The sequence below is a fragment of the Hyperolius riggenbachi genome, chromosome 12 (genome assembly GCF_040937935.1).
Source record: "Hyperolius riggenbachi isolate aHypRig1 chromosome 12, aHypRig1.pri, whole genome shotgun sequence".
Lineage (NCBI taxonomy): Eukaryota > Metazoa > Chordata > Amphibia > Anura > Hyperoliidae > Hyperolius > Hyperolius riggenbachi.
In genome coordinates this window covers 232,795,940-232,817,559 of record NC_090657.1, presented here as the reverse complement: position 1 = coordinate 232,817,559, position 21,620 = coordinate 232,795,940, and the positions used below count along the sequence as shown (strand labels likewise).

At 44.9% G+C, this 21,620-nt stretch overlaps 1 protein-coding gene and 1 long non-coding RNA gene across 2 annotated transcripts in view; one reads left to right on the top strand and one right to left on the bottom strand.

Moving 5' to 3' along the window:
* LOC137541125 (uncharacterized) overlaps window positions 1–8,471 on the top strand; it is a 39,619-nt gene extending 31,148 nt beyond the window's left edge. The window contains exons 2-4 of the mRNA XM_068262276.1: window positions 382–744; window positions 2,476–2,838; window positions 7,580–8,471. Coding sequence (XP_068118377.1) covers window positions 420–744; window positions 2,476–2,838; window positions 7,580–8,391 — 1,500 coding nt within the window. The 5' untranslated portion in view covers window positions 382–419 and the 3' untranslated portion in view covers window positions 8,392–8,471. The remainder of the gene's footprint in view (window positions 1–381; window positions 745–2,475; window positions 2,839–7,579) is intronic.
* The window catches only part of LOC137541811 (uncharacterized), a 344,602-nt gene that overhangs the window by 159,156 nt on the left and 163,826 nt on the right, over window positions 1–21,620 (bottom strand). The window lies entirely within an intron of this gene.

The following is a 21,620-nucleotide window of genomic DNA, read 5'->3' as shown; positions in this document are numbered from 1 at the left end:
ATGCAAATCTAGTCTTAACCATCAACCCCCACATGACTAACCTTAACCACATCACTAAACATAATCCTGCTAATGTACGGGCGCCCATCACCGGCAATGTGGGGAAACTTGAGCATCTGTTATTTGTAGCCATATTTTGCTTTGCAGACGGCCCGATGCCTGTTATTTAGCGGGCGTCTGCATTTCCCCACATTGCTGGTTTTTTAATGGGCTCCTACGGCAGTGCCCACATTTCTGCTGATTAGCGGGCGGCCATGTTTCCTGTTTCCTGAGGGGAGGGTGAGACTTTCTACCAGTAATGACAGTTTATTGTGTATTAGTCTTCTAGAATGATTTCCTACAAGTATTGCACTGACCATTGTCTCTCTTTCCTTCCTACAGGTGTGGATGTCACCTCCATTAGTTTGGTCCCTGAGGAGATGGCTGTGAGCGCGGGGTCACGCCTTGTGATCCCATGTCGCTTTAACACCAGACCGAACAAGAATAACGTGGAGATGGAGTGGGGGATGGTGCCTGACAATGGGGGAGAGTACAGAGCTCTTCTTAACCTTAATGACGGCGCAGTGATCCATCGTGACCCGCGTACCGCGGTCATCAGACGCCTGGTGAGATCCGGGAGCTGCTCCCTGACAGTCAGTCCCATCACGACTGAGGACAGCGGCTTCTATGAGATCAACCTCCGCGTCGATGGTCACGTTTATGAACCCGCTCCGATCGTACACGTCAGCGTCTCTGAGACTTCAGGTAAGCGATATACAGCATGAAATGCTGACACTGCAGCACTGTTTATCATGATGGGGGAGAGAAAGCTGGGGATAATGTGGGGGAGTAGTGCAAAGCAACCAGTCACAATATTTGTGTCAAAAATAAGGGTAACTTCTGATTGGTTGTTCCTTTTTTTGTTTGTTTGTTTTTTATGCCCAACAATGAGTCGTATAGACAGTACATTGTATTTACATGTTGTATGTGGAGGTGGAGCTGGGTTGAGGGATGTCAAGCTGCTTATGTCCACTTTCCCATAATCCTCTGCAACCCTACATCTTCCATAGGAGGACCTTCCACCTCTACTTTACTGCCCAGCATTCTCCTCTCCCAGTGCAGTGAGGCCCCTTTCACACTGAATAGAATTCGCCTCTGTCCTGCGGGATTGGGACTTCACATTGGTTGCACATCTAATGCCTTGTTCTCTGCAACATGCTATATCTATCATATTCTTACACTCTTAATGGCAGAGGCCTCAAACTTGGTACAGTCGGTCAGTGGGTGACTGGGATTCACATTCTGAAAAGGGGGTGGAGCCACAAACAGCCAATCAGATTTGTTTAATTTCAGTCGGAAAATTTAAATTGTTGATGCCAAGGACCACAAAGCTCATAACCTTGGTTATACAGGGATTGTGTGTGTCAAGGTCTGAAAAAGAGGGCAGAGCCAACAACTAAATTTTTTACATGGGAAAATGTATACTGTAGCCATTCTTACACTGTTATTGGCAGGGTTCTCAAACTTGACACAGTTGGTCACTGGGTGACTGAGATTAATATTCAAAAAAGTGGGTGGAACCTACAACAGCCAATCAAAATTCACCTATTGATTTTCACATTTTAAATTTTGAAAAGGGTGCAGACGGACAACAAACAGCCAATCAGATTTGTTTAATTTCAATGGGGAAATGCAACTTATCAATGCCAGGGACCCCAGAGCTCATAAACTCGGTCATTGAGTGACTGTATGTCAAGGTTAGAAATAGTGGGCGAAGCAAAACCTAACTTTTACATGGGAAAATATAAACTGCAGCCATTCTTACACTGTTAATGGCAGGGTTCTCAAACTTGACACAGTTGGTCACTGGGTGACTGGGATTAATATTCAAAAAAGTGGGTGGAACCTACTACAGCCAATCAAAATTCACCTATTGATTTTCAAGGGGAATATTGAAACTGCTTCCATTCTTTCACTGTTAATGGCAGAGGCCTCAAACCTGCTACAGTCGTTCATTGACTGGGGCTCAAATTCACTAAAGGGGGGAGCTACAAAAAGCCAATCAGATTTCTTTGCTGGATAAACTGAATGCAATCTTGATGCCAGGAACCCGAAAGCTCACAAACTTGTTCATTGAGTTACTGTGTGTGAAGGTTACGAAAAGTTTGTGGAGTCAAAACAGATTTTCATGGGAGGCGCCCATCACCAGCAATGTGGGGAAACTTGAGCATCTGTTATTTGTAGCCATATTTTGCTTTGCAGATGGCCCAATGCCTGATATTTAGCAGGCATCTGCATTTCCCCACATTGCTGGTAGTTCAATGGACTCCTACAGCAGTGCCCACATTTCTGCTGATTAGCGGGCGGCCATGTTTCCTGTTTCCTGAGGGGAGGGTGGGACTTTCTACTAGTAATGACAGTTTATTGTGTTTTAGTCTTCTAGAATGATTTCCTACAAGCATTCCACTGACCATTGTCTCTCTTTCCTTCCTCCAGGTGTGGATGTCACCTCCATTAGTTTGGTCCCTGCGGAGATGTCTGTGAGCGCGGGGTCGCGCCTTGTGATCCCATGTCGCTTTCCTGTTAGACCGAACCAAAATAACGTGGAGATGGAGTGGGGGATGGTGCCTGAGAATGGGGGAGAGTACAGGGCTCTCCTTAACCTGAATGACGGCGCAGTGACCCATCATGACCCGCGTACCGCGGTGATGAGACGCCTGGTGAGATCCGGGAGCTGCTCCTTGGCAGTCAGTCCCATCACGACTGAGGACAGCGGCTTCTACAAGATCCACCTCCGCGTCGATGGTCACAATTATGAACCCGCTCCATCCGTATATGTCCGGGTCTCTGAGACTACAGGTAAGAAATATACAGCATGAAATGCTGACACTGCAGCACTGTTTATCATGATGGGGGAGAGAAAGCTGGGGATAATGTGGGAGAGTAGTGCAAAGCAACCAATCACAATATTTGTGTCAAAGATAAGGGTAACGTCTGATTGGTTGTTCCTTTTTTGTTTTTGTTTTTTTGGGCCCAACAATTAGTCTTATAGTAGATTGTATTTACATGTTGTATGTGGAGGTGGAGCTGGGTTAAGGGATGTCAAGCTGCTTATGTCCACTTTCCCATAATCCTCTGCAACCCTACATCTTCCACAGGTGGCCCTTCCACCTCTACTTTACTGCCCAGCATTCTCTGTCTGCTTTGCGTGTAACACTGACAACTCCTCTCCCAGTGCAGTGAGGCCCCTTTCATACTGAATAGAATTCGCCTCTGTCCTGCGGGATTGAGACTTTGCATTGGTCGGTTGCACATTGAATGCCTTGTTCTCTGCAACATGCTATATCTATCTTTCTTCTGTACATATAAAATTGGACATGTGTGTGTGTGTGTGTGCGTGCGTGCGTGTGTGTGTGCGTGTGCGTGCGTGCGACGCCTTGACTGGTTTCAATAAAACTTGGTATACAGATCCCTTGCTACTTGGGATGATATGTTCTGGGGGTCTTGTGCCCCCACTGTACATGTACATCTGGGAAATGCCACAACAGTCAATCAGATTTCACCCACTAAATTCCATTGTCAATGGCAAAAAATGTAAAAGGCTGCCATTCTCACGGTAATAAAGTCAGGGTCCCCAAACTTGGCACAGTTGGTCACTTGGTGACCGAGATAAAAAAAAATCAGGAAGTGGGAGGAGCATAAAACAGCCAATCATATTTCAGCCATTCATTTTGCATGGGAAAATGTAAACTGCAGCTATTCTTACACTGTTAATGGCAGGGTTCCCAAACTTGGCACAGTTGGTTGCTATGTGACTGGGATTAATATTCAGCAAAGTGGGTGGAGCCTACAACATCCAATCAAAATTCAACTATTCATTTTCAAAGGGACTATTTAAATTGCTGCCACTCTTCCACGGTTAATGGCGGAGACCTCAAACCTGCTACAGTCAGTCATTTGGTGACTTGTGTTCAAATTCAGAAAAGGGACAGACCCACAAATAGCCAATCAAATTTGTTTAATTGATAAACTGCTTCCATTCTAATATTACCAATGCCAAGGAACCCAAAGCTCACAAACTTTGTCATTGAGTGACTGTGTGTCAAGGTTAGAAAAAGTGCGCAGAGCCAACAACAAACACATTTTTACATGGGAAAATGTATATTACAGCCATTCTTACACTGTCAATGGCAGGGTTCTCAAACTTTCCACAGTTGGTCACTGGAAGACTGCTGGGTGACTGGGATTAATATTTAGGAAAGTGGGTGGAGCCTGCAATAGCAATCAAAATTCACCTGTTGATTTTCAAGGGTAATATTTAAATTGCTGCCATTCTTACACTGTTAATATCAGAGGCCTCAAACATGCTACAGTTGATCATTGGATGGCTGGGGTTCAAAAACCACTTAAGGACCGCCTAACGCCGATAGGCGGCAGCGGGTTTAAGTGGTTATTACATGGAAACTGCCGCTCGTTCGAGCGGCCTTTCTATGTCAGTTCACGGAGACTGTTTCCGTGAACAGTGTGTGAGCCGCCGATCGCGGCTCGCACGCCTAATGTGAACACGCGGGGAAGAAATCCCCGCTGTTTACATCAATACGGCGCTACTGCGCAGCAGCGCCGTAAGGCAGATCGGCGATCCTCGGCCTCTAATTGGCCGGGGATCGCCGTCATTTGATAGGCTGAAGCCTATCCTACAATGCGCAGGACGGATATCTGTCCTGCGCAGCTGAATGAGGGAGAGGGAGGTAAGGGGAAGGAGGGAGCGCTGAAAACGCTGCGGAGGGGGGCTTTGAAGAGCCCCCCCCCCCCCGCTCAACCACACGGAGCGGCGGCGATCAGACCCCCCCCCCCCAGCAGGTCATCCCCCTAGTGGGGAAAAAAGGGGGGAAGTCTGATCGCCCTGCCGTGCACACGATCTGCGCTGCGGGCTGGAGAGCCCACGCAGCGCAGATCTGCAATAACAGCCCCGGTCCTTAAGTTGTTTTAAAAAAGTTGTTTTATTTTAATTGGAAAATTTAAGCTGCTTCCATTATCACATTATTGATGCCAAGGACCCCAAAGCTCACAAAGTTAGTTGTTTATATATTTTCAAGATGTAAGGATTCAGAAAAATTATAGCTCACTAAAAAAAAATTGTTTTGGAGATACAATAATAGCTGCTAACAATAGACTGAAAAAAAAGTTGCTGATAAAATGTCATTTTCTAATTTTGTTTTCCTTTGATGGAACTGGTATCATAACTCCTGTTTTTAAATTGTTTATTGCTGTCTGTGTCTCCATGGATTTTCTGCATCACCCACAACATGGAATGCAGATAAAAAAAAATGCAGCTCTCTTAGCAGTGTGAAGAACCTCTGTGTGGCCTATACTCCTGCCTGAGCTCTTGTCATAGAGATCCAATCACTTCCTGGGATGCCACAGGTGACAGGAAGTGAGGGATATCTCCAGGGATGACACAGACAGCAATAAACAGCGTCACAGAGGTTCTAACTCTCCCCTATACTCTATAAAACTTAGAAAAAAAAATCTATCTTTAGCTGCACTTCAAGCAGTGGCGTAGCTACAAACCTCTGGGCCCCGATGCGGAATCTGGATGTTCCCCCCCCCCCCCGTCAACAACAGCCCCCCCCCCTCCCCCGGCAACACCCGACGCACACACATATCTGAATCCCTATAGCCAGCTATAGGTCCCCCCAATATAGGTAGCCAGGCATAGGTAAGCCAGTATAGTTGCCCCCGGTATAGGTTAGCCAGGTAGGTGCCTCCAGCATAGATAGCCAGTATAGTTGCCCCCAGTATAGGTTAGATAGGCAGGCGCCGCCGGTATAAGTTAGATAGATAGGTGCCCCCAGTACAGGTTAGTTAGGTGGGTGCCTCTAATATAGGTAGCCAAAATAGTTGCCCCCAGCATAGGTTAGATAGGTAGGTGCCTCCTAGTATAGGTTAGTTAGGTAGGTGCCTCCAATATAGGTAGCCAGTATAGTTGCCACCTGTATAGGCTAGCTAGGTGCCCCGAATACAGGTTAGATAAGTAAGTGCCCCCAGTATAGGTTAGATAGGTAGGTGGCCCCCAGTATAGGTTAGATTAGGTAGCTGCCCCCCAGTATAGGTTAGATGAGGTAGCTGCCCCCCAGTATAGGTTAGATGAGGTAGGTGCCCCCCAGTATAGGTTAGATTAGGCAGCTGCCCCCCAGTATAGGTTAGATAGGTAGCTGCCCCCCAGTATAGGTTAGATTAGGTAGGTGCCCCCCCAGGATAGGTTAGGTAGGTAGCTGCCCCCCCAGGATAGGTTAGGTAGCTGCCCCCCCCCCCCACGATAGATTAGGTAGCTGCCCCCCCAGGATAGGTTAGGTAGCTGCCCCCCTCAGGATAGGTTATATTAGGTAGCTGCCCCCCCCCCAGGATAGGTTAGGTAGGTAGCTGCCCCCCCCAGGATAGGTTAGGTAGGTAGCTGCCCCCCAGGATAGGTTAGATTAGGTAGCTGCCCCCCCCCCCAGGATAGGTTAGGTAGGTAGCTGCCCCCCAGGATAGGTTAGATTAGGTAGCTGCCCCCCCCCCCAGGATAGGTTAGGTAGGTAGCTGCCCCCCCCCCCAGGATAGGTTAGGTAGGTAGCTGCCCCCCCAGGATAGGTTAGGTAGGTAGCTGCCCCCCAGGATAGGTTAGATTAGGTAGCTGCCCCCCCCAGGATAGGTTAGGTAGGTAGCTGCCCCCCCCCCCCCAGGATAGGTTAGGTAGGTAGCTGCCCCCCCCCCAGGATAGATTAGGTAGCTGCCCCCCCAGGATAGGTGAGGTAGCTGCCCCCCCCCCAGGATAGATTAGGTAGTTGCCCCCCCAGGATAGATTAGGTAGGTAGCTGCCCCCCAGGATAGGATAGGTAGGTAGCTGCCCCCCAGGATGGGATAGGGCAGGTAGGTAGGTGCTGTATATGGAGGGGAGAGCCGCAGCCGCAGGGAGGGCAGCCCGACCTCTCCCTCCCTTCCTCTCCCCGGGCCCCTCCCCCCTCAGATGCAGAGTGAGCGCGCACGGAAGCGTTGTAGGCAGGACTCACCTCCGTCCCTGCGCCGGTGATCTCCTCCCACTGTATAGATGCTGATACACACTGCTTCCTGTTTAGCTGGAAGCAGTGTGTATCAGCTTCTATGCAGAGAGGAGATCAGCGGCGATTGGAACGCAGGGAGGTGAGTTCTGCCTACAGCGCTTCCATGCGCGCTCACTCTGCATCTGAGGGGGGGGCCCCGGGGAGAGGAAGGGAGGGAGAGGTCGGGCTGCCCTCCCCCCGGCTGCGGCTCCCCCCCTCCCAATAGCGCGCACGGACCGCACTCCAAACGGACATGGGCCCCTCCCCCACCTTTTCAGGAGCCGGGCCCGGTCGCCACGGCGACCATTGCGACTGCGAGCCCTACGCCACTGACTTCAAGTAAACCAGGCAGAGGGCGCTGTAGGGAGATAGAGACATACGCTCTGCATTCAGGGGGCAGCTTCAGTGCTTTGTGTGCTGGGTTTGTGGTGTCCATAATGATCTCTTAGAACTTGGTATTTATTCTGTTTTAGCGTTACACTGATCTAACCACACATATGTTGTTTTTTGTCTTGCAGAGGCCTCCCCTGTAACAGCTGGACCTGAAGAAGTAAAACAGAAAAGAAAATTGAGCAAGGTGACTACACCAGGTAGCAGGGCAACAACGCCAGTCAAAAGGAAGTCAACAATAGAAAACTTCCTCCAGGAGCTCTTCAAACTGCCTACTGATAAATGGAAGGCGGCACAGAAGATCTACCGGATCACGGCATTTTTCCTTTCACTCGTGTTACTGATAATTAACATAGGAGTGGGAATCTACCTATACAAAACTGCAAAGTACTACAAAAAGGATAACTTTGTGTTACTAGAGGAAGGACTTTCAAGAAAAAGCTCCTCTACATCATCATCAGAGGGTGACATCAGCCCTCTGCCACCTGCCTTTCCGGAGTATACTGCCATCAGGCACTCTCCTGTACCAAGAGCCACCCCAGAACCTGCAACTGCCAGCGTGATCCCCAAACAAAGTGACACGACTGTGCCATCAGGTGGCTCATCAGCTTCTTCATCAGAAGCATCAGATGACACTGCGACATCTACACCCAGTGTCACCTCTGCCACTAATGTGCTATCAGTGAGCAGAGAAGAAGACCACCTGGCAAGCACCACATCTATGCCATCAGAAGGTCCAGCAGCTCCTTCGGCAGCCGTCACGCCTGTAAGGGTCCCTACAGGGTGCTCTGCAGCCATCATACCTGCAGGGCTGTCCGGCAGGAGCTATCCCGTCGTCGTCTTCTTGCATAAGCTGCCATGCAGGGAGGGACGACGCGACAGGTGTACATGTACACCAATCCAGGTGGTCTACCCTGCTACCAGCTCTTCACCGTCCTAGAGACTGACTAGAGACTATCACTAAAGCTCTGGGTGCTACAAAGGCAGAATAAACAATAAAAAAAACTAAAAATGTGCAAATGTCTCTTCCACTTTTTATCATATAGAGTAGGAGTAAGGAGTAATTAGATCTTGTGAAGCATCTATCATTTTCTAAAAGCATAAATACAAGCGTTCTCCATACAGGAAAAGAAGGGGGGGGGATGGTTTTATCACATCGGTGCCCCTGCTGAAGCCCCCCTCCTTCCTAGGTTATTTCCAGCAATAGTGAGGGTACTCTGTCCAGCAGGTAGTGTTGCACGGTCTACCCCCGATCACTAATTTGAGTAAATCCGGCCACGGCAGTATCGAAATCCGGATACAACGTGATCGTGATCCGGATTTGAAACAGAATTCTGAATAAGATCGGATTTTAGCCGTGATTGCCTGTAGAATCTGTGATCACGGACGTGATCATGGATTTGACTTTAACGTTAATAGCAACGCCCCCGTACATGCTGCAATCACCGAAATTGCATGGATTTACAACGTTAACATTTTTTTTTTTTTTGAGAAAATCAGTTTCAATTGAAACAAGTATTCATGATTAAAACCCACCAAAACCCGCCGACTTTAAAAACCACTTAACGACCAGCCAACGTCGATAGGCGGCGGCGGGTCGCAGTGGTATTTCCATGGAGTTCCATGTCAGTTTATGGAGGGAGTCTCTGTGAACAGCCTGCGATCCTCCAATCGGGCTCGCAGGTGAAATGTAAACACCCGGGAAAGAAATCCCCGGTGTTTACGTCGCACAACGCTGTTGTCACAGCAGCACCGTAAATGAGATCGGCGATCCCCGGCCTCTGATTGGCCGGGGATCGCCGCCATCTGATAGGCTGAAGCCTATCAGAGGCGGTACAGGACTGATCGCCGTACTGTGCTGCCCTTAGTAAGGAGGGGAGGGAGGGAAGGAGAGGGAGGGGGGAATAGCGCTGCGGAGGGGGGCTTTGATGAGCCCCCACAGGGCACAAGGCAGCGGCGGCAATCAGACCCGCCCCAGCAGGACATCCCCCTAGTGGGGAAAAAAGGGGGGAAGTCTGATCGCCCTGCCTATCACCCAATCTGTGCTGCGGGCTGAAGAGCCCACGCAGCACAGATCAATTAAAATTACTGCGGTCCTTAAGTGGTTAAAAGCAAAGCCTCCTTACATGCTAGAAACACCAAATTTGCCACATATGTTAAGTAGAAGAGTGGGAACAAGGGGAACATTTTTTTTCAAGAAGACCTTATCGTTTTTGAGAAAATTGATTTTAAAGTTTCAAAGGAAGTTTCATAGGAAAAAAAGTATACATTTAACTGCGGTAAGTACATTAACTGTCATTTACCGCATTTCAATGTATATTTTTTTCCTTTGAAACTTTAAAATCTATTTTCTCAAAAACTATAAGGTCTTTTTGAAAAAATGTTATCCCCTTGTTCCCACTTTCCTACTTAACATATCTGGCAAATTTGGTGTTTCTAGCAAGTCGGCTAAATCCGTGATCACGAGCCGGATTTGGACCACGATCACGGGTGATTCGGAACTGAATGCGTGATCAAGAGGCGATCATGAATTCGGAATCCGACCTCGTGATCAGGAAAAACAGCTCGTGATCATGGGTTAGTTTTTGGAACTGTGTAGAGCTTGTACAGCTCAGAATACATGTGAAAAGACATCACAGTTCTGCACTAATGGTATCGCCAACATCAAATTTCCGGTTCACGAACACAAACCTTCTGCAAATGTTTGCGAACAGGCGAACCGCCATAGACTTCAATGGCCAGGTGATTTCTAACACCTATCGGGGCTGTTTCTGTCCACAAAATGGATGGAAAAGTTTCTTAAAATGTTCTAACACCTGGACAGTGGCGTGCCAGAGGGGGTTCCATGGCAAAAGTTCCATCAAAAATGTGTTTATGTAAAGTCGTGTTTTAATCTCTAAAGGGCAGAAATCACATTACACTCCTAAATGTGTGGGATAAAGTGCTAAAGGGTAGGCCTGGTTCACACTGACAGACGAAACGCAGCAGAGGCCAGAACATTGTTGGTATGGCATATACAGGGAGTGCAGAAATATTAGACAAGTTGTATTTTTGAGGAATAATTTTATTATTGAACAACAACCATGTTCTCAATGAACCCAAAAAACTCATTAATATCAAAGCTGAATATTTTTGAAAGTAGTTTTTAGTTTGTTTTAGGGGGATATCTGTGTGTGCAGGTGACTATTACTGTGCATAATTATTAGGCAACTTAACAAAAAACAAATATATACCCATTTCAATTATTTCTTTTTACCAGTGAAACCATGGCCGGATTTCCGCACAGGCCACATAGGCCGGTTCCTAGGGCGGAAACCTGCCGACAGTAGAGCTGGGGCGGGTGTCACACACCGGCAGCAGAACAGCTGTTTCTCCCGTAATCTGCTGTCGCTGAGAGCTGTCCCCAGTCTCCCGTGCGTGCATAGCACAGAGCAGAGCGCCCTTCCCCTTTCCTTCTTTCCGCTCTGTCACACTATGGGGCGGGGCTGAGAAGAGACAAGCCGGGAGATTTGAGCCCAGGAGGAGGAAGTCAGCAGACGGGTAGGCACCTTAGTATGGTGAGCACAGTGAGGATTGAGGAGGGAGAAGAGTGTGTGCGCAGAACTGTGGGCATTTTACACACTTCGTCCTAAGCTGCTGTGGAGTCGTGAGTGAACAGCTGTCTCCCTCTCCCTCCTTCTTCCTCTCTCCTGGAGCCTGTCACTTTGTGATTTCTGAAGCACACTTTTTTTTCATGCGTTTCCTTCAGGTTTCTTTATGCAATGCATTTGTTTTCTTACTATGCAAGAGGGTCACTGCCTGACGCTCCCCTGCTGTCCTGTGTTAGCTGGCTTCTATCACTCTTATCTCCATACAGCCCCCCCTCTCTTTTTGTGTTGTTAATCAGGCAGCTCTTCTCCTCCCCTCCCACAGTCATTTCCCTGTCACACAAACATGGCTATTAATATATGCAGTGCTCCTTTTGTTATTCCTATAGTCACAATCTAATGCCCTACCATATTATTATGATGTATTTATATGGCACTGACATCTTCTGCAGCACATTACAGAGTCATGCCACTGACTGTCATAGGAGATCACACTCTAATCCTACCATAGCCATAGTCTAATGTCCTATCATTATGTATTTATCTAGCGCTAATACCTTTATTATTATTATTATTTATTGTATTTATATAGCGCCAACATATTACGCAGCGCTGCACAATAGATAAAAGGGGTAACATACAAGGTAGAACATACAGGAAACTCACAACAAAACAAGATCATGCAAATGATTTGATAATACAGTGTCATAGGTCAAAATAGAGATTGTTCTAGCCCACAAGAGGGGTGATTGTCAGTAAGATTGCATAATCAAGCTGGAAACACTAAAGGAGAGGGCCCTGCCAGAGGCTTACAATCTAAAGGGTGGGGGTGGAGACAATAGGTGCATCTGTTGAGAGGGTGTCTAACAGAACATATTATGGTGCTGGTGTAGGGGGGTATGCGAGCATGAAAGGGTGAGTCTTGAGAGCTTGTGTGTAGGTATTAAAGGTGGGGGTAAGTCTGGTGGCTGGAGGGAGTGAGTTCCAGAGAGTAGGGGCAGCTCTGGTGAGGTATGGCAATCATGCATGTTTGTTTTCATTTGATGGAGTGGTTTGTGGGCTGTGCAGTTCAGATTCAAAGGCAGAGATGATCTAGTTAGACAGCAATAGTGGTCAGCAATACAAGTAAATCACAACAAAGATAATGTTACCTTAACCTGCTGGGCGGTCTGGACGAGCACAGCTCGTCCAGTACCGCCGGAGGCTGCCGCTCAGGCCCTGCTGGGCCGATTTGGCTGAAATAAAAAGCAGCACACGCAGCCGGCACTTTGCCAGCCGCGTGTGCTGCCTGATCGCCGCCGCTCTGCGGCGATTCGCCGCGAGCAGCGGCGAAAGAGGGCCCCCCTAGCCGCCTGAGCCCTGCGCAGCCGGAACAAAAAGTTCCGGCCAGCGCTAAGGGCTGGATCGGAGGCGGCTGACGTCACGACGTCGGCTGACGTCGATGACGTCACTCCGCTCGTCGCTATGGCGACGATATAAGCAAAACAAGGAAGGCCGCTCATTGCGGCCTTCCTTGTTTATTCTGGGCGCCGGAGGCGATCGGAAGATCGCCTCCGGAGCGCCCTCTAGTGGGCTTTCATGCAGCCAACTTTCAGTTGGCTGCATGAAATAGTTTTTTTTTTATTAAAAAAAAACCCTCCCGCAGCCTGCCTGGCGATCTTAATAGAACGCCAGGCAGGTTAATGTGGTGCTTATTTCTGCTGAATTACTGTTGAATTCTGGTAAATTCATTTTTTCGCCCTTTAAAAGCTGCCCTTAGAAAGCGAACCTATTTGTCGGCGAACCGACGAAAGAATGAGTTCTCCTTAGATACACAGAGCTAATCAGGAAGGCCTGGTCAGCTGGCAGACAATATGCTAATTAATAGAGGTGGGCTTGTCTCCTGCAAGTTCAAACAGATCTGTATGTGATACAGGCTTTGATGGAAATTGCAGGCCAGCCACCAGGAAGTAAAGTGTGAACAAACAATGCCAGAATTCAATAGCAATTACAATAATGTCTGTAATGTTACTCAGGAGCTTACACTATTACAGAGGAAGATCAAGAAAGCAAAAAGTGATCAACTACAAAAGATGGAAATTATCAGACATACACAGGCAATGCAGGATGAGATTAAGCGTGTGGTTGCAGATTTCAGTGCAGTTCAGATTCAAAGATGGAAATTATCAGATATACACAGGCAATGCAGGATGAGATTAAGCGTGTGGTTGCAGATTTCAGTGCAGTTCAGATTCAAAGATGGAAATGATCAGACATACACAGGCAATGCAGGATGAGATTAAGCGTGTGGTTGCAGATTTCAGTGCAGTTCAGATTCAAAGATGGAAATGATCAGACATACACAGGCAATGCAGGGTGAGATTAAGCGTGTGGTTGCAGATTTCAGTGCAGTTCAGATTCAAAGATGGAAATTATCAGACATACCTGTTGAGAAAGGATGAAGATGATCAGGAAAAATCAGGGAAATTGCAGATCGGGTTGCAGATGCAAGTATTATGAGTCATAGATGAGTCAGTGGGTTAGGAGTCATAAATTGAATTCTGGTAAATTCATTTTTTCGCCCTTTAAAAGCTGCCCTTAGAAAGCGAACCTATTTGTCGGCGAACCGACAAAAGAATGAGCTCTCCTTAGATACACAGAGCTACCTTCAGCAGCACTGTACAGAGTGCATAGCCATGTCACTGACTGTGTTCTGGGCAGCCCACAATCTAACCCTACCATAGTCATAGTTTACTGTCCTACCATATTATTATTTATTTATATAGCACTGACATCTCCTGCAGCACTTTACAGAGTACATAGTCATGTCACTGACTGTCCTCAGAGGAGCTCACAATCTAATCCTACCATAGTCATAGCCTAATGTCCTACCATATTATTATTATGTATTTATATAGCACTGACATCTTCTGCAGCACATTAGAGTACATAGTCATGTCACTGACTGTCCTCAGAGGAGCTCACACTCTAATCCTGCCATAGTCATAGTCTAATGCACCTACCATATTATTATTGTGCATTTATATAGCACTGACATCTCCTGCAGCACATTACAGAGTACATAGTTATGTCACTGACTGTCCTCAGAGGAGCTCACAATCTAATCCTACCATAGTCATAGTCTAATGTCCTACCATATTATTATTATATATTTATATAGCACTGACATCTTGCACAGCACATTACAGAGTACATAGTTATGTCACTGACTGTCCTCAGAGGAGCTCACCATCTAATCCTACCATAGTCATAGTCTAATGTCCTACCATATTATTATTATATATTTATATAGCACTGACATCTTCCACAGCACATTACAGAGTACATAGTCATGTCACTGACTGTCCTCAGAGGAGCTCACCATCTAATCCTACCATAGTCACAGTCTAATGTCCTACCATATTATTATGTATTTATATAGCACTGACATCTTCTGCAGCACATTACAGAGTACATAGTCATGTCACTGACTGTCCTCAGAGGAGCTCACCATCTAATCCTACCATAGTCACAGTCTAATGTCCTACCATATTATTATGTATTTATATAGCACTGACATCTTCTGCAGCACATTACAGAGTACATAGTCATGTCACTGACTGTCCTCAGAGGGGCTCACCATCTAATCCTGCCATAGCCATAGTGTAATGTCCTACCATATTATTATGTATCTATATAGCACTGACATCTTCTGCAGCACATTACAGAGTACATAGTCATGTCGCTGCCTGTCCTCAGAGGAGCTCACACTCTAATCCTACCATAGTTGTAGTGTAATGTCCTCCCAGATTATTATTATGTATTTATATAGCACTGACATCTCCTGCAGCACATTACAGAGTACATAGTCATGTCACTGACTGTCCTCAGAGGGGCTCACCATCTAATCCTGCCATAGTCATAGTCTAATGTCCTACCATATTATTATTATGTATTTATATAGCACTGACACCTTCTGCAGCACATTACAGAGTACATAGTCATGTCACTGACTGTCCTCAGAGGAGCTCACCATCTAATCCTACCATAGTCACAGTCTAATGTCCTACCATATTATTATGTATTTATATAGCACTGACATCTTCTGCAGCACATTACAGAGTACATAGTCATGTCACTGACTGTCCTCAGAGGAGCTCACAATCTAATCCTACCACAGGCATAGTCTAATGCACCTACCATATTATTATTGTGCATTTATATAGCACTGACATCTTCTGCAGCACATTACAGAGTACAGAGTCATGTCACTGACTGTCCTCAGGAGCTCACAATCTAATCCTACCATAGTCATAGTCTAATGTCCTACCATATTATTATGTATTTATATAGCACTGACATCTCCTGCAGCACATTACACAGTACATAGTCATGTCACTGACTGTCCTCAGAGGAGCTCACAGTCTAATCCTACCATAGTCATAGTCTTATGTCCTACCATATTATTATTATGTATTTATATAGCACTGACATATTCTGCAGCACATTACAGAGTACATAGTCATGTCACTGACTGTCCTCAGAGGAGCTCACAATCTAATCCTACCATAGTCATAGTCTAATGTCCTACCATATTATTGTTATGTATTTATATAGCACTGACATCTTCTGCAGCACATTACAGAGTACATAGTCATGTCACTGACTGTCCTCAGAGGAGCTCACACTCTAATCCTGCCATAGTCATAGTCTAATGTCCTACCATATTATTATTATGTATTTATATAGCACTGACATCTCCTGCAGCACATTACAGGGTACATAGTCATGTCACTGACTGTCCTCAGAGGAGCTCACACTCTAATCCTACCATAGTCATAGTGTAATGTCCTACCATACTATTATTATGTATTTATATAGCACTGACATCTCCTGCAGCACATTACAGAGTACATAGTCATGTCACTGACTGTCCTCAGAGGAGCTCACAATCTAATCCTACCATAGTCATAGTGTAATGTCCTACCATACTATTATTATGTATTTATATAGCACTGACATCTCCTGCAGCACATTACAGAGTACATAGTCATGTCACTGACTGTCCTCAGAGGAGCTCACAATCTAATCCTACCATAGTCATAGTCTAATGTCCTACCATACTATTATGTATTTATCTAGCACTTATACCTTCTGCACCACTGTACAGAGTACATAGTCGCTATCCTCAGTCAATTTAATCACCTTAATCTTGTGATCAGACTCTCTAACCTGAGATGGTACACTGGACTTTATATATACTTACCTGGGGCTTCCTCCAGCCCCATGAGCCCTGTGGCCTCCCTCCCTGGCCTCTTTGCCCCCTCTGTTCTGGCACTATGACTGCTGGTAATCCCCTGCGATGTGGGCACCCTCTGTCACACTCTTGTCCCCAGGAGCGTCCTGTGCAGTACTGCTGCGCAGGCACAAAACGCTCCTGGACGCAGTAGCGCAATGAGGGGTGCACGTCTGGACGAGCTGCGCATGCGCAGAAGAGCACTTCCAGCCGGATTACTGGGAGGCATACCGCAAGCGGCTACAAGGCTTATGGGGCTGGAGGAAGCCCCAGGTAAGTATAAATAAAGCCCAGTGTACCATCTCAGGGTCACATTAATGTTAATCCTTTTTTCCATAATCCTAATGTCAAATTCCCTGCCTCACCCTAAATTGCCAAAAGGCCTAGCCTTTAATCTCCACTAACCACTTTTTTTTTTTTTTGTAAATGCCTAACCCTATTATCCTGATCTGTCAGATCCTAATTCTGTTGATTGTCATGGGGCGGCTGAAGGTAGTGGGCCTTGGGCGGTAAAAAGTACAAATCCGGCCCTGAGTGAAACCAATATAACATCTCAACATTCACAAATATACATTTCTGACATTCAAAAACAAAACAAAAACAAATCCGTGACCAATATAGCCACCTTTCTTTGCAAGGACACTCAAAAGCCTGCCATCCATGGATTCTGTCAGTGTTTTGATCTGTTGTCCTTATTCAAACCGTTCTGCACAGCTTTGAACCAATTTATACATTTTGTTACGTCAAATGATCGATTAATAGCAGAAACAAAATTTATAAATTGGTTCAAAGCTGTGCAGAACGGCTTGAATAAGGAGAACAATTTTTTATATTGGTATGAGGCGGATGATATTTGAACTTTCTCAGCCATTCTAGCTGAACTTGTGAGCTAAGAATTTACGATACCTCTGGGTCAATCCTAATCCCAGGTCTGTGAGCATGGCGTAAACAAGGATCCTTATGTTAGCTAATAACCTCTAACCCCATTCAGATGGTCTGTTTGAATTAAGGCATCTTAATGGCATGTATTTATGCTTGAAAAAAATATCTGTTTTCCCTTTTGATGTTGCATGTATATAAGCTGTCTGTACCACCAGCTTGCAAACTAACAGGATGTAAGCCCGACGAAGGCTGCGAGGCCGAAAGCTTGCTTATTCTTATTCTTATTCATTTTTAGTTAGCCAATAAATGGTATCATCCTGATTTAAAACTTCTTGCTTATATAATTGGAGAGAGTTATTAGTTTTTTCCAGCATTGTAGTGATGGTGGAGCTTTCTTTTTCCAATTTGGAATCATTGCTTTGCGATTATAATAAAGCAATAAACCTAATAGCGTTCTCTCGGCCCATGTGCTAGCTAGTTTTGTGGTGTCCCCCAGCAAACAATAACATGGTTCACAGGGAATATTTTTTGGGTAATTTAAGTGATGTAGGCACATATGTCTTTCCAGAGAGGTACAACCTTAGGACACGTCCACATAACATGATCAAAATCTGCATCTATCGCACCACATCTCCATAGCACTGGGCTATTTGGGTCAAATTTAGACAGCCTGGCAGGGGTTTAGTATGCCCTATGTAGTATTTTGAACTGTATTAATTTATCTCTGGATGCAATGAGGTATTGAAATGGCTTAATCCATGCATCCTCCCATTCTTCATCGTCAAGATTTGGCATGATAATAAGTCATGGCTGTTTAAACAGTCACGTGAGGTTCAGTTAATAAAAGGATTTTCTGGTAGATTGGAGACAGGGCCTTTTTAAGTGTTTCATGAAGTAGTATGTCTTCTAATTCAGTGGTGCCTAGGCGGACCGGTACTTTAGCAAATTGGGAGCCAAACGCATGCCTAAGTTGAATGTACCTGAAGAAGTATTGAACTTTTGGGAAGATTGAACTTTTCTTTAATGGAATTATATTGCATAAGGGATCCATCTTGGATAATATGCTCAATGTGCGTCGCCCCTCTGGAAATCCATATTATTGGGTCAGGAATAGAGAAAAAGTGAGATAATTTTGGATTGTTCCACAAGGGAACATTTGGAGACAGTTTATTTTGAGAGGGTTTGTTTCAGCTCTGGATCAGTGCCCGAATAACCACTTTCATATTATTAGTAAGGGCATAGGGGGCAGTAGTGCCTCGGTATAGTATCTGTTTAAGTGCTTCAAGTGAGCCCAATGTAGCGGCATCAAGTACCATAGAGGCATTTGAGGCGTCTTGTGCTAGCCACCAATTGGCAGTCACCAGCTGGCAAGCAAAAAGGACTTAAATAGGTCTGGGAAGGCCAATCCCCAATCTCCGTCCATGGTCTTTGTAATTTTTTCAAACTGATTTTTGGAATCTTATTAAACCGGATAAAGCCAGTGAGGATAGAATTAATCTGTTTAAAAAATTTCGGAGGTATCCAAATAGGACAATTATGGACTATGTATAAGTATTTAGGGAGTAACTTCATCTTTATCAAATTAATTCTTCCGACCAAAGACAGAGGAAGGCACTAACAGTTAAGAAGCTTTTGTTTGGTAAATTGAATTAACAGCAATAGATTATCTTCCATAAAGGAGTCAGTATGATTGATTATCCAAATACCCAGGTACTTAGTTTTATGAAGTATGTACATCGGAGACTGAGGCGCGGAGGCGGAGTGCAGGAGAATTAGCCATGATTTTGACCAGTTGACCTCAAGGCCAGAAAATGGAGCAAATGTGGAGAATATCTCCAGAGCACCTTTAATGGATTCATCTGGGTTCGATAAGTAGATCACTAAGTCATCTGCGTACAGGGACACCCTTTCCTCCAACCCCCCTACAGAGAAACCCCGTATAGAGCTACTTTGTCTTATGGCTGTTGCTATTGGTTCCATTGCAAGTGCGAACAGGGCAGGAGATAGGGGGCACCCCTGTCTAGTCCCCCTATGCAGTCCTACCTGGCCAAAGAGCTCAGAGCCTATTTTAATCTGCGTTAAGGGCGATTTGTATATGGCACATAGCCAAGAAGTAAGCCTTTCCCCAAAACCCATTTTCCCTAGTGTGGCCCAAAGATATGACCATTCGACAGAGTCAAATGCTCGTTGTATATCTACAAACGCCAGAGCTTTTGAGGTGGTGTTGTCTTTTGCAGACTGAATATGGGTAAATATTCTCCGAAGATTAATATCAGTTGTTTTATGTGGCATAAACCCCGTTTGGTCAGGACTGACCACTTCCATAATATATTTATTTATTCTGGTCGTAAGAATCTTTGTTAATATTTTAAAGTTATTATTTAATAATGATATGGGCCTATACGACTTGCATTCTAGTGGATCTTTGTCTGGTTTTAATATTAAGATAATATGAGCGTTATAAAAGGAGGGTGGGAGACAGCCATTTTTAAAGGACTCATTAAAAGTTGTTTTAAGAGAAGGAGCTAGAATGTGGGAGTATCTCTTGTAAAACTCGATAGGTATACCATCTGGGCCAGGTGATTTTTGTGGGGGAAAAGAGGATATGGAATCTATAATTTCTTCTTCAGTAATCTCCTGTTCAATTTCTTTAGCAGTATCCTCGGAAATAGATGGCTTATGCAATTTCCCTAGTTGGTTTGATAGCTCATTGTTAGGATCATTATACTGTGATTTGTATAGGTTTTCATAGTAGGAGCGAAAGGTTTGTAGAATAATAGGTGGACTTGAGGTTATTTCACCCGACAGGAGCCTAATTTCTGGTATGTTAGACAGGGCATTTGGGTCTCTAGAGATATTCGCAAGGAGTTTCCCGTTTTTGTCTCCTTTCTCAAAGGTCAGCTGCTTCCACTCCAGGAGAGAGGTACTTGTGAGATCTGTATGGTGAAGATTGAGATTACGCTTAGCCTGCATAAGGTCATGAAAAGTATTCTCTCCGGGAGCATCGGCATATACCTTGGAGGCCTCTGATTCAGCCCTTGTTAAAGAGGCCAATGCTTCATTATAATTTTTACGTTTAGCACTTATTTGGTTTATATAGTCACCTCTGATAGTGGCCTTAAAGGCATCCCATAGCATTTGATCATTAGCCGATCCCACATTTAAATCCCAATATTGCTGAATTGCAGCTGATATTTTCTCACCAATTTCTTTGTCGCTTATCCATTTAGGGTCAAGTCTCCATAGTGACTTATTGGGCTTGATTTAGTAAATGGTGCTAACCCAGTTAGCACGCCTAAAGGCTTTGGGCGTGCTAACTAGGGTGCTAAGTAGTTAGCACATACAAACTACTTAGCACCGTAGTTAGCACATGCAAACTACTTAGCAACGTAGTTAGGACATGCAAACTACTATTTAGCACCGTGCTAACTAGGGTGCTAAGCTCCATGGTTAGATACCCCTAGAGTTGAGCCAAAATTTTCGAAATTTCGCGTTACTATAATTACGCATGCAAAATTTGCTTTTACGGCGCAAAATTATGGTAGCGTAATTGCCATTAAAATCGTAATTGATAATACTGTAAGCGTAATTTTCAACGCGTAATTTCGCGTTTCGTTCATAACGTAATTTCGCATACAACTATACCGTAATTTCGCGTTTAACCTTAATGTAATTGCATGAATTTCGTAATTACTTGTTAGCTATAAAAAGAAATACATTTTAATTTTGAAAATGAAAGTAATTTAGTTTCTAATAGTAATTACTAGACACAGGAAAGTGTCTGGGTATTGGAGATTGTCCAATCATATTACATGCTTCTTTTGAGATACATCCTAAACAACCAATTGTAGTTTGACCCACCCTCCTAGTATATAATCTGGCAGCCATGTTAGTTTCACTTTGTGGGTTGTTGTTTCTGTAGGAGAAGGAGTGAGAGAGAGCACATTGCAGAACTCATATACACCATTTCTTTGCCTTTTCTAGCATTTTGCTTTATTTCAGTCATTGCTATAGACTACGCTTACAAACGGTTGCATGCAAGGCAAACGTAATTTCGTGATACCCACTGTAATGCGAAAGCTACGTGAAAATTACACTTACGCGGAATTTCGCGAAATCCTTCTTCATTACGATTATGTACTTACGGCCATAATCGTACTTGCACTAATAACGCGAAATTTCGCGAAATCGTAATTAAGTCATTATGCTCACCTCTAGATACCCCTGGTCTTGCTAATTATGATCTTGTAAAAGATAGAATATTTGGAAATTTAAATTCAATCTGAGCTCTATATTTTCATGTGACGATCATTATATTATTGTTAACAATACCTCTCATCTTACACAGTGATAATTGATGCTGAAGCTACTGTTGGAAAAGTTAGGAGGTGCACTGCTACACTGCATATTCTGTCATATGTTCCT